This window comes from Lithobates pipiens, unplaced genomic scaffold (assembly GCF_037356315.1).
Source record: "Lithobates pipiens isolate NorthernLeopardFrog02 unplaced genomic scaffold, aLitPip1_a1.2 Scaffold_30, whole genome shotgun sequence".
NCBI lineage: Eukaryota > Metazoa > Chordata > Amphibia > Anura > Ranidae > Lithobates > Lithobates pipiens.
Genome location: NW_027507791.1, coordinates 63,284,285 through 63,296,787, shown reverse-complemented (window position 1 = coordinate 63,296,787; position 12,503 = coordinate 63,284,285). Strand labels below are relative to the sequence as shown.

At 43.7% G+C, this 12,503-nt stretch overlaps 1 protein-coding gene across 4 annotated transcripts in view; it reads left to right on the top strand.

Annotated features, from left to right (window-relative positions):
• The window catches only part of SYNE2 (spectrin repeat containing nuclear envelope protein 2), a 529,925-nt gene that overhangs the window by 234,497 nt on the left and 282,925 nt on the right, over positions 1-12,503 (top strand). For all 4 annotated transcript variants that reach the window (XM_077464352.1, XM_077464354.1, XM_077464353.1 and 1 more), the window contains 3 exons: positions 1,803-1,953; positions 4,371-4,493; positions 10,022-10,246. In XM_077464352.1, the coding sequence (XP_077320478.1) occupies positions 1,803-1,953; positions 4,371-4,493; positions 10,022-10,246 (499 nt within the window). The remainder of the gene's footprint in view (positions 1-1,802; positions 1,954-4,370; positions 4,494-10,021; positions 10,247-12,503) is intronic.

The following is a 12,503-nucleotide window of genomic DNA, read 5'->3' as shown; positions in this document are numbered from 1 at the left end:
GGCTTTACGGAGTATAGCCCGATATGGCATAACCGGTATTACGGGGAAATGTTTGGTTTGACTTCTGCTGAACGGTGGAGGCGATGCGGGGTGACTCTCATGTCTCAAATTTTTTCCGGGGGAGCGCTGCTTTCTTTTACAGAACTGAGGGAAAGATATGGCGTCCCTCAGGGTATGTATTTCTATTATTTGCAGCTGAGCCACGCTGTTAGGGCTCAGGCTGGAAATAATCCCTGGAGGCAGTCTCCCACCCCAATCTTTCGGTTTGTGACCGAAGTTACTAGTCTCAAAGGTTTTATATCCAGTTCCTATAGTATGTTACTAAATGCATCTATGCCGGGTTCTCCCGCAAGGGTAATTGCCTCATGGGAAAGGGATGTGGGAGTATTTGAGGAGGACCAATGGGCGGAGGCCTTACAGGCCATACAGGGTTGCTCATTGAATACGGCACAGCGCTTATCACAACTCTATATTGTTATGAGGGTGCACCTCACGCCGGCTAGACTGTATAAGATGGGGATTGGGGAGGGGGACCTATGTACCAGGTGTGCCAGGGATAGGGGCGACCTTATACACTTACTCTGGCGCTGCCCCAAATTGCATTTATATTGGTCAGGGGTCATTGATACTCTCAATGGGGCCTTCCGGGTACGGATTCCACAGGATCCAAAGGTGTGCCTTTTGGGTGTGGTGGATGATCTCCCGTGGGAAGCGCCAGTTAAGGAGGCCTTGGGGAGGGCTCTCTTTCAGGCACGCAAACTTATCCTTCAACACTGGAGAGCGAGTGACCCCCCGAGGTTGAAGGAATGGATAACTCAAATGGGGAGCATGTTAAGCCTGGAAAAGTATATTTACCAACACAGGGGCTGGGCGGGACGATTTGAACGACTGTGGGGACCCTGGCTTGATACCCCCGGGCTGTCACCCTTGGAGCTGGTTATGGGACGGTTGTTTATTTAGGATGGGTAAGGGAGGCTTAGAGGGGGGGCGAGCGGGCATTGGGGCTGTGGCCCAACTAGTCAATCTTGCTCTGTCTGTGTGGTGTGCGGTTAGAATAAGGAGATGTATTATAACGCTTGTGGTGTATGGCTTTGATATGTGCAATGTGCCTTTATGTGTACGACGCTTGTATATGTATATTACGCTGATACTGTGATGACCTGTGTGTGTATCTTTGTACCAATCAAATCCGTTTTGATTAAAAAAAAGGTTTCCCAGTAGAACATTGCCCAAAGCATCACACTGCCTTGGCTTGCTTTCTTCCCATATTGCGTCCTGGTGTCATCTGTACGCCAGCTAAGTGACGTACACGCACTCGATCATCTACATGATGTCAAAGAAAACATGATTCATCAAACCAGGGCACCTTCTTCCATTACTCCGTCCGTGGACCAGTTCTGATGCTCACATGACCATTGTAGGCACTGTTAACTGTGGACAGGGGTCTGCATGGGTACCCTGGCTGGTATCTGGCCATGCAGCCCCATACACAACAAACTGCAATGCCCATTTTTTTCTGCTTTTAACAGATCAACTTCAAGAACAATATGTTCACTTGCTGCCTAATATATCCCATCGACTTTCAAATGCCATTGAGAGATAATCAATGTTATTCACCTTACCTGTCAGTTGTCAGTGTTATGGTTGATTAGTGTATATCTGGGATCTCTGATAAGAGCTAACATTTTGAATTAATTTGCTTCTTTAATGATAACCTAATCTAAATTGCTCTTTCTTGTAGCTATAATTTATTTTAAACTTTCCATCAGATCATTTGTAATTTGCCAGTTATTTCTCACCAGACAACTGGAGACCTCGCTAAGCGACTTGCCAGCCGTCAACAATGAGTCCCTTCGAATCCTTGCGCTGCTAACTACAGTGGAGGAGAAACTGCGCCAGGCTAAAATGCTTTCAGATGACGGGGGAAGAGTTGTTATTTTAAAGGAGGTTAAGGTAAGAGTTCAGTGTGTGCATCCTCTAATCTTCTGTCTGTGTGTTCCAGTAGTGTAAAATTAGTAGCAGTTATATGTTTTAGGTTGACCTTTACATCTTTTTGGCATCTTTCAGTTTTCATGTAAGATTGGGGTGATAAAATGTCTAAGCTGTTAGTACATTTTTTCCTTTTATAAATGTCAGATGATTTTGACTTTTCCTTTCATCAAGACTCTACATATTGGTTTGCATTATCATCTTTATTGTTTCATATACCGTTTACCTACAGTATTTAGTTAATCATTACTGTTTGTGCAGCTTATTGTTAATTCTACAGGGTAGTTATATTGATCCTTATGCAAGGTTAAAATGTAAGATTTCAATCTTAGTTCGTCCTTTCAATCCACTGTTAAAGAGGAAGTAAACCCTGATGGGTTTACTTCCTCTTTGTCTCCCTGCAAAGGTAAAGCATAATGGACTACTATGCATCGCATAGTAGCCTATTATGTGTCACTTACCTGACACAGGAGCCAGCGATGTCACCGCTGTCCCCTGTAGCACGAAGCATCCATTTTCTTCCGGGTATCGCTACTCCAGACACTAGCAGCACTGGAGCAGCAATGATGTCACTCCCGCGCATGCGCACGGGAGCCGCCACTAACGGCATATCGCAGTTGGTAGCGGCATGCTCAGTGCGCCTGTGCGCCGCTGTCTACGGCACATGCGCCGTAGACAGCGGTGCCTGTCTTTTTGCAAATATCTCCTAAACCGTGGAGGTTTAGGAGATATTTCATGGACCTACAGGTAAGCCTTAATCTAGGCTTACCTGTAGGTCAAAGTGGTCTGTAAGGGTTTACAACCACTTGAAGCTGCAGCATCTGCCGTCTACACAAAGGCAAGGCCATAGTTTGGTTTGTGAGACCAGTGACTGCCACTCTGCATCCTAAGTGTTTCCAAAGACTGAAGGATATTACCTTCATGCATCCTCTGAGTGTAGCTATCCCCCAAGTCCTCCTTTTATACTTACCTGAGCCCAACTCCTCTCCTCTGACAGAACATGTATCTGTGTTTACACACACAGACCCACATTCCTGCTCTGTCACGAATGATTGTGAGTGCCTGGCAGACTTCGTGGCTGCCGGGCACGCTCATCGTGATGCATTGGTCACCTCCTATACCGCCGGGAAGCAGAGGACGTCATATGACACTCGCCCTGGATGGGAGATCCCATCTGTAGATGTCATATGACAATGCGTAGGCAGTGAAGTGGTTAACCAAGGTAGTGAGAAGGCAAAAAACATTTGAAAAGTCAGGTTAGGCTACTTGCAACAGACAATGTTACTCTCCAGTGGGTATTCCAGCAGGTTACATATATGTATGTTATCCATGTTTTGTATTATGTTTTGCTGTAGCCCTGATGAAGGGGGGGTTTCTTTTGACCTCTGAAATGCGTTGGTTGTCTTTTAACAGAATATCAATAAATTCATTTGGACTCTTATTATTTTTTGGTCTGGTGCTCCTTCCATATATACCCATTCCCAGACTGAGAGCCGCCAGCCACTAAGATCCCTGGGCTGGTAGCTGACAGCCAAAGAGGCGCGCTGGCGGATGGAACATCATGTGGCTGGGGGGAAGTGTCAATGCTAGGATATGGTACAGGGACAGTGGGCTGGGTGAATCGGATCCAGGGTTGCTGATTTGCCTGGGTTACACACAAGCAGCAAAGGGGCCATCTCTGGCATGCAAGCTGTGGGTTGCGAACACTGGATTAGGGGAAAGGGTCAGTGTAGTACAAAATCGGAGGGGCGAGTGCGGAGGAAGGAGAGACTTCAGTGTGGCGTCTCTTGGCATCTCCTGGGGTTTTGGTGCACAGGTGCAGCCAGGAGAAAAACACATTTAGCTAGAGGAGCTGTACATTCTCACAGGCCTTGGTCAGTTCAGGTTAGTATATGTCTAGGGTGGGGATTGGGGGATATAGTTTGGGGCCAGGAGCAAAATGATAACTGTACTTTCTCGCCTGTGCCAATCTATGATTTCGTTTAATTTTACTAGGACCTGATTTTCCTATCGTTGTGATGAATCCCTTCCAGCTGCCACTCCGCTGTCCCATTTGCGTGCTCTTCCTGCCAACTCAAGTTTTAGATTGTTAAACTTTTTTTATATAGCTTTTGGGACATCATTTTAGTTGTTTAATTGGTTTCAGACCAGTCAAATGCATAAACAGTACAAGTGGCACGTATACTGAATAGGTAATAGACTTTAGAAGAATGAGTACAGCTGTAAATAAGCCACAATTGAGCCGGTAAGAACCAAATATATTTTGCTTCATAGCAGCATTAAAGGTGCGATATACCCAGTGGGACCCAGACAACACCATAAAGTATTATTGCATTTATTGAATAATGATGCTAATTGGTGCATTCTTTCTCCGTGTTTAGCCACTGTATGATGAAATCAAATCTTACATGGAATGTCTTTCAAAAGCTGCTGCCAAGATTCCCTGCACTGTTAAAATGGGGGAGAAGGAGTTATATCATTTTGAAGATGTCGTGGGAGTAAATGTGAGTCTGCTGCAAATTACAAAATCTAAGCAGTGGTGTTTTAATGCATTATATATGAGGAGAGAAGCTTCGAAATCGTGAGAAATACTTTTTGCTAACATGTTTGCTATTCTTCTGAGATTTAATTACAATTTACACACTTTGATTTCTTCGCAAAAACAGTTTATTTTGATTGTCTTCTCAGGCTAGTTTTTAAATCTAGTCTACCCAACTGATCTAGTTTACAAAATATTTGTATATTCTAGAAATAAGTTATGCCTCAGTGTGGGGTAAAATAACTTATTCAAACTTTTTTTTTTTTTAAACAAATATTTTTTTTACAGTATCTTTTTTTCAAACATTTATAGTTATGATTAAACTGATAACATTCGGAACAATTTATATCAAGTTCTAATAGAAGGACAAACGGAGACTGGGTCAATATGGCTTGAAATGGAAATTTACATTTTTAGCTTTGGATAGAGTGGGGAAGGGTTAGAACCTCTGCCAGGTTTTGCTTACTATCTGTTTTCCATTAGGGAGATTACTTTCCACTTTTTTCAATACAGTAAAATCTTGGATTACGATCATAATTTGTTCCAGAAACATGCTTGTATTCCAAAGCACTTGTATATCAAAACAAATTTCCCCATGAGAAATAATGGAAACTTTAATGGTTCATTCCACAACTATTTATTCATAAGTACTGCAGTTTATAGTTCATGTAAAAAGATTATAGTAATGTAATTGGATGTGTAACCAAAAAATGTCCATCCACAAGAGGATTATTCCCCACACACACAGTCGGACATTCTGACCACAAAATTCTTCAGATTTTTTGTGATGGATTTTGGCCGAAACTTGTGTTGCATACGAACGGTCGCACAAAGTTGTTGGAAAATCCGTTCGTTCTGAATGAGGTGGCGTCAAACACGTACGTCGGGACTATAAATGGGCCAGTAGCCAATAGCTTTCATCTCTTAGTTTATTCTGAGCATGCATGGCACTTTTTCCGTCGGAATTGTCTACACACGATTGGAAATTTATGCGATCGGATTTTGTTGTCGGAAAATTTTAGATCCTGCTCTCAAACTTCGAAAATCCGATGGGAAAAGTCCGATGGAGCCCACACACAGTCGGATTTTCTGACAACATGATCCGATCGCACATTTTCCGACCGTGTGTATGGGGCATTAGAAGCAAAAACCAGCAGGGGCTACAGAGTATAACAGAGAAGTTTCTAACATTTAGAAACTCACATGGTTGATGATTAAAACAGGCACATCTAAGTATGCAGGCATCCGGCTTAAAGCTGTCCACATAGAACATCCCCCGCACCACCGGTTCTCACTTCTGTCAGTCTGCAATCATGACCAGAAAGACTACCCTGCAGTAGAGCGATCTGAAAGTGAGGCTTGAACTGCTCATGGAGCGCAGCGTTGAAGGGATGACTTTGATGGCCGTGAGGAAGTTGATCTATGTGGACAGCTTTAGCCCGGATGCCTGCATACTTAGATGTGCCTGTTTTAATCATCAACCATGAGAGTTGCTAAATGTTGTACCTTCATTAAATGTAATCATATTGCTACACTTAGGAGGTGCCTCTCTTCTCTTTCATACTCCGTTGTGACATGGCGCTACTTGATAAACAAGCGATGTCTTGATATACAAGTCTAAATTTATTAAGAAAATTAGCTTGTCTTGCAAAACGCTCTCAAACCAAGTTTTTACTGTACATGCATACTGGATGTTTGGCAGTATTAACAGGTAATTTTCTATACTTGCAGCACTTTTAACCCCTTTCTGCTGCTGCCTCCTGGCCCTTTGACTAAATTGAAATGCTGGGAGGTGGAGGTGGGCATTCTGATCAGGTTATCGCTGTGATTGGCTTTCACAGTAGTCACATGAGTCACATTGTGGTCACATTGAAAGTATGCATCGGGAGCTTTCCGTGACCGTTTAGTTACTGTTGCAGCAGATCGCCATTAAAACCCACCTGCCAAGAGGGCGCATATATGCATACAGCCAGCATGAAGAGGTTAAAGGGATAAAACCTGGGGAAATGGGCCACCCCTCTTCTTTTTTTTATTTTTTATCCTTTCTTAATCAATTAGGTCTTCCCTGCCTACTAATTTTTATGTCTATACCTTAGGACAGTGGTCCCCAAACTGTGGCCCTGGGGCCAGATGCAGCTCTTTGCTTGCCTTTATCCAGCCCTTGAAGCATTATTCCTGCCACTGACACCAATAATCGGGCATAATTCTTTCTAATTACATTAAAAAAAAGGGACACTATTGTTCACTCCCACTAGGTGCAGTCCGGCCCCCCTAAAGTCTGGAGGACAATAAACTGGCCCTATCTTTAGAAAGTTTGGAGACCCCTGCCTTAGGACATGCTACTTGTGTGTCAGAGGGCAATATGTAGTTCTTGTTTTATTTATTTTTTTGTTTTAAGTTCTTAGTAGCAAAGTCCCCAGGCTCCTGAGCCCTAATGGTGACCTTCAGAGTCAGGGACAGCTGACATCCTTCTGTGTAGAGTGGGTTGCATGGCATGATGGGTGTAATGCAAGATGAAAGGGTGGGCACCAGACACTTTTAGAATGCAAAAAGATTTATTGTCTCGAATAGAACTAGGGGAGAGAGGGTTAGGGCCAGTTACTTCTCCCAAAAAGTAATTGTGTTAGTAAGTTGGTTACTACATTGGAAAAGTAATTAGTTACTCAGCAAAGTAACTGGCTTTTTTTTTTTTATATTCTATAGACGGGGCTAGCGAAGGAAGTGAATGTCCATCAGCGAGATTGACACCTTGCGAGCCCCGTCTCCTGCTATGGATTTAAAGGGGAACCCCTACGCCGAAAAAACGTTGTGGGCATCCCCCCAAAGTCCATAGTAGACCCTTATCCGAGCACGCAGCCTGGCTGGTCAGGAAAGTGGGTGGGGACGAGCGAGCGCCCCCCCTCCTGAACCGTACCAGGCCGCGTACCCTCAACATGGGGGGTGCTTTGGGGAAGGGGGGGCCCTGCGGCCCCTCCACACCAAAGCACCTTGTCCCCATATTATAAGGACAAGGGCCTCTTCTCGACAACCCTAGCCCTTGGTTGTCAGGGTCTGCGGGTGGTGGTCTTATCAGAATCCGGGAGCTCTCTTTAATAAGGGGGCCCCCAGATTCTGGCCCCCTACCCTATGTGAATGAGTATGGGGTACGATGTACCCCTACCCATTCACCTGGGGAAAAAAAGTGTTAATAAAAAAAAACAACACAGGTTTTTAAAGTACTTTATTAGACAGCTCCGGGGGTCTTCTTCCGACATCGGGGGTCTTCTCACCGGGCTCCTCCGCTATCTTCTGCTCTTTTACCGCTAGCTCTTTTACTAGCGGAGGAGCCCGGCTTTGTCCTTCGTCACCACTGCCGTCCGGATGTCTTCTTCTGACTTTGGGGGTCTTGTCCCGCTCTTCTGCCAGGCCTCCGCTATCTTCTTACAGCTCTTTTACTAGCGTTGGCCCTTGTCGCTTGTCGCCGTCGCTGTCTTCTTCCTCTTGCTCTTCCTCTTCTTTTTCTTCCTCTTTTTCTTCTTCTTCTTCCTCTTTTTCTTCTTCTTCCTCTTTTTCTTCTTCTTATTCTTTCCGATGTTGACACGACACTCTCTCCGGCCGTAATGGCAGGGATGCGTTATGCTGCGACTTATATAGGCAAAATGGGCAGGGTCACCGGGTGATGTCACATGGTAACCCCATCCCTTATGATGTCACAGGCCCGGGGATGCTGGGACTGCGGCATAAGGGGCGGGGTCACCATGTGACATCACCCGGTGACCCTGCCCCTTATGCCTATATAAGTTGCAGCACAACACGTCCCTGCCATTAGGGCCGGAGAGAGCGTTGTGTCAACATCGGAAGGAAGAAGAAGAAGAAGAAGGCAGTGGTAGTGACGAGACCGGGCCAATGCTAGTAAAAGAGTTGTAAGAAGATAGCGGAGGCCCGGCAGAAGAAGCAAAGAGCGGGACAAGACCCCCGAAGTTGGAAGAAGACAGCGGTGGCAACAGAGAAAGCCATGCTCCTCCACTAGTAAAAGAGCTAGCGGTAAAAGAGTGGAAGAGCCCAGCGAGAAGACCCCCGAAGTCGGAAGAAGACCCCCAGGGCTGTCTAATAAAGTACTATAAAAACCTGTGTTGTGTTATTTTTATTAACATTTTTTCCCCAGGTGAATGGATAGGGGTTCATTGTACCCCATACTCATTCACATAGAGTAGGGGGGCCAGAATCTGGGGCCCCCTTATTAAAGGGGGCTCCCGCACTCTGATAAGCCCCCCGCCCGCAGACCCCGACAACCAACGGCCAGGGTTGTCGGGTAGAAGCCCCTGCATGCTCGGATAAGGGGTTCCCCCTTAAATCCATACCAGGTGACGGGGTTTGCGAGGTGTCAATCTCGCCAATGGAGGCGGCGACATTCAATTCCTTCGCTAGTCTCGTCTACCTGGTCCCAGGCGGTAGATGTAATTGCGGTAACGCCGCCCAAGTAATGGGAATGGCATTACCATTTCCAGAATTCCAGAATTGGGGGGGAAATCAATTGATCTCCTAACAATTGGCCAAGGCAACTATCGCCTGGCAAATTTGAGAGCAACCCTGCCTAAACCTCAGGGTACTACAAGAAAAACTTAAAAGTAGTCAGGCAAGACCTTGCTTAGGAGGTAGCATATTCTCATAATCTTAGAGCATATGGCTTTGTCAGGTTAATTTACTAAGGGGATTCTCCCCACTAGGTAGATACTTTTGATCTACAGTAAATGCCACTCTTTATTACGAGTTGGGTATGCTTTATCTTAATTTACCTGAAATATGCTGTGATGCTATGATGACTCTTGTTCTCCAATTATTGTGATAATGGATGTACCTCCAAGTTCCGTATTCATTTTTTTCCTTTCTGCAAGATTTACTGCCTTGCTGAAGTTCACAATAAAAAATTAACTTAAAGTAACATGGAGAAATGTGCATTTTTTTTACAGAAATGGGCTGAAAATGTTTTTATATTACCCAGTCCAGCGTTTCTCAACTTTTTTTCAGTTGAAGCACCCTTTAAAAGCATGGAAAATCCCCAGTCTAAAATGTAAAATGTAAATGTTGCTTATCAATAGGAAACCTAAACCTTGATAAAATAATCCTCACATCAGAAGCCCCCTTCACATCACAGCCATCCCTTCATCGTAGAGCCTTCACGTCAGAGGCCCTCATGTCAGAGCTTCCACATCACAAGTCCCACCTATACATCAGAGGCCCTCCAAATCATCATAGAGTCTCCCATCACATCAGAGTCTCTCCATAACTGAGTTCTCTCATCCATCTCTCATCCAAGGCATACTGGATCTCGTGTTCATGGCACCCAGAGGGGGTCTTAAATGACTTCTTCGTTGAGAAACTCTGAACCAGATATATATTTTAAGCCCAGCTAGATTAGTGCTTTTACTTTAAGATCCCAGAAAAATCACACTATGTTTTTTCATCTACGATGGCTTGATTTGAAGTAAATTTTGTCAGTGTTTTTCTTTCCAGGCACAGGATACCAAGCTGGTCAGTAAACAGCTTAAATCACCCACCAGCAGAGATGCCACCACTATGCTGTCTGTCAGCGAAGCAGTATCTGCCCCGGAAGAGCCTCTCCCTCTCTATACTGAACTACAGAAACAGATGCAAGAGATACTCTCAAATATTTCACATGCTAGTGGAGATTCTGCCCTGCCGGAGAAAACTCTGGAAAAGTTTGCCAGCCATATTAAGGTACTTGATTTTGTTTTCTCAACAAATGTGTTCTATGGCATAGTCTGAATGTAGCTGATCATTAGTAACTGTGCAATGAATGTATGAAATCATGGACATTGGGCCAATTGATGGTGCCAGAAGAAATAAGTGATACCCATGGTACCCAAATTGACTCATTTGTCTTTATACTCTGTTAAGAAGTATTAATTAGGGAATCCGTTTTTTTGCTATATGCCAAATGGATTATTCTTTCTTACTTGGTTAGAAAATCCACATGGAATTCAGATGCATTCTAAGTGGCCCTCACATTTTGAGACCAAACTTAGGTCTAATCATGTGTTATAGGATTTAATTTAGTAGGATGTATTCAGAAGTTGTTTTATAGATAGACTTATACTATTTTCTGCAGTTTCTATATGTACCCTTTGGTAGATATATATTGCATGTCCACTCAGGTTCCTACTTGTCCTGTAGCATTCTGTGATGCTTTTTTTCCCCCTTAAGTTCATTAGTTTTTAGATTCTATCGGGGGGGGGGGATTGAAAGAACCCTCCACTCCTCCTGCCAGGGTTACTCCTGCCCATTCAATTGTTTGTATTTTAAAACTGTCATGTTACCCTCTTGAGCATCTTTTCTGGTAGCGAAGACCAGTGGTCTACAGCTGCAAACCAGATCAACCTGATCTTGATGCTGTCTCCTAGTCAGGACAGCATCACGTAGTGCTTTGGAGTCTTTAGGACCAGTGAAGAACCATCTGATGGACAGCCAATGGGAAATGTCAGCAGGCACCAACGTGGGCACGTGAAGAAGGAACCTTGCACTCTGCATTCCAGAAAAGACAAGACTTTGGACTTGGCACATCACTTGGCTTAAGTCTTGGGTAAGTATATAGGGCATTTTTTTTAACTAGTTGGATAATTGGCTAGAGGGGCTGGAGATATTGTTTAATGGAGGGGTATGTCCTTGGCTGGCTGTTTTGATGAGTCTTTATTCTAATTGTACTGTGTAAATGTCAGTTTGAACTACTTGGCTTTGCTTTTCCTAGCCAAATCATATAAGAATCGATGGGTAAACCTTTGTAAATGGATCCTGGAGCTCCACCTTATGGCTGAATAAAAGAATACATAACATAATGGGGAAAATGGGTGAACTCTGAAGAAATTAGCACCGCTGATCTGAAAACTGTATCAGGAGAGCAAAAAATATGAAATATATGGATGCTTTTGCAAAGGAGCTGTAATTGCACACTCTGTTCCTGGAGGACCTAAAATCTAGAAGCATGTGGCAAACTACTGTCTGTTCTGCCTGTGGGTTTAGCGAAAGTATTGGTTAACTTCCAGAGAGAGATATCTACATATTGAATATATGGATATATGATGTGCTGCCATATGATACGTTATCGTAAGCATACAAATCAAATTATTTTAAAGTGTATGTAAGCCCAACCTTTTTTTTTAGTATGTTTGGCATCAAGTCTTGCTGTATACAGTTTTTTTTTTTAAGCAAATAATTTTCCAAAAGTCTCTAGAAAGCTTTTTTACTTGGTTATCTATCAGTAACAGCAGTTGCAGGCTGACTATGCTAAATCACCACCTCTCAATTGGCAGTAGTGTTGTCAGCCTGCTGAGAGTTCTCCTTCAGTTAAAAGGGATATATGAACTTTTGAAAAAATATACATTTTAAACTCTCTCACCTAGGTGGATGCAGCATCGATCCAATGCTGCATCTGTGCCTCTTCGGCTTTGCAGTGAGAACTGAGCAATCAAACCACGCTGATTTCTCAGTTCTCTCCTCCACTCTGAGCAGAGAGCTGTGACTGTCAGCTTTGGCTATACTTCTCCTTTAAATGTTGGGCTGCCTATTTGATGGACCTGATACACAGCCGACTGGACAAATTAAGGTGCAAATGTGGCCGGCAGACAAGGTTGCTACTAAAGTCTTATACAGGCCATACATGGGTCGAATTCTGAACAAATTTTCTTTCGAAAATCAGAACTTTTGTAATACGATGGTGCCACTATTGATTTTGAAATTCGACCAACCAGTCCTTCAATTTCACCCCGTGTTGCTACAGAAAATTCATTTTGTGGCTGAGAATCTTCTTTTCTTTCCTGTCGCAGCTCATTTCTTTTTTGGTTGTATTTCTTGCATGATTCTCTTAGCATATATTAGAGATTTGTTAGTTTTTCAAAAAATTTCTAACATGTCCGATCACTCACATTTAATGGCCACATGAAAATCGCCCGTTTCTGCGAATTGTGATTTTCAAAAAAAA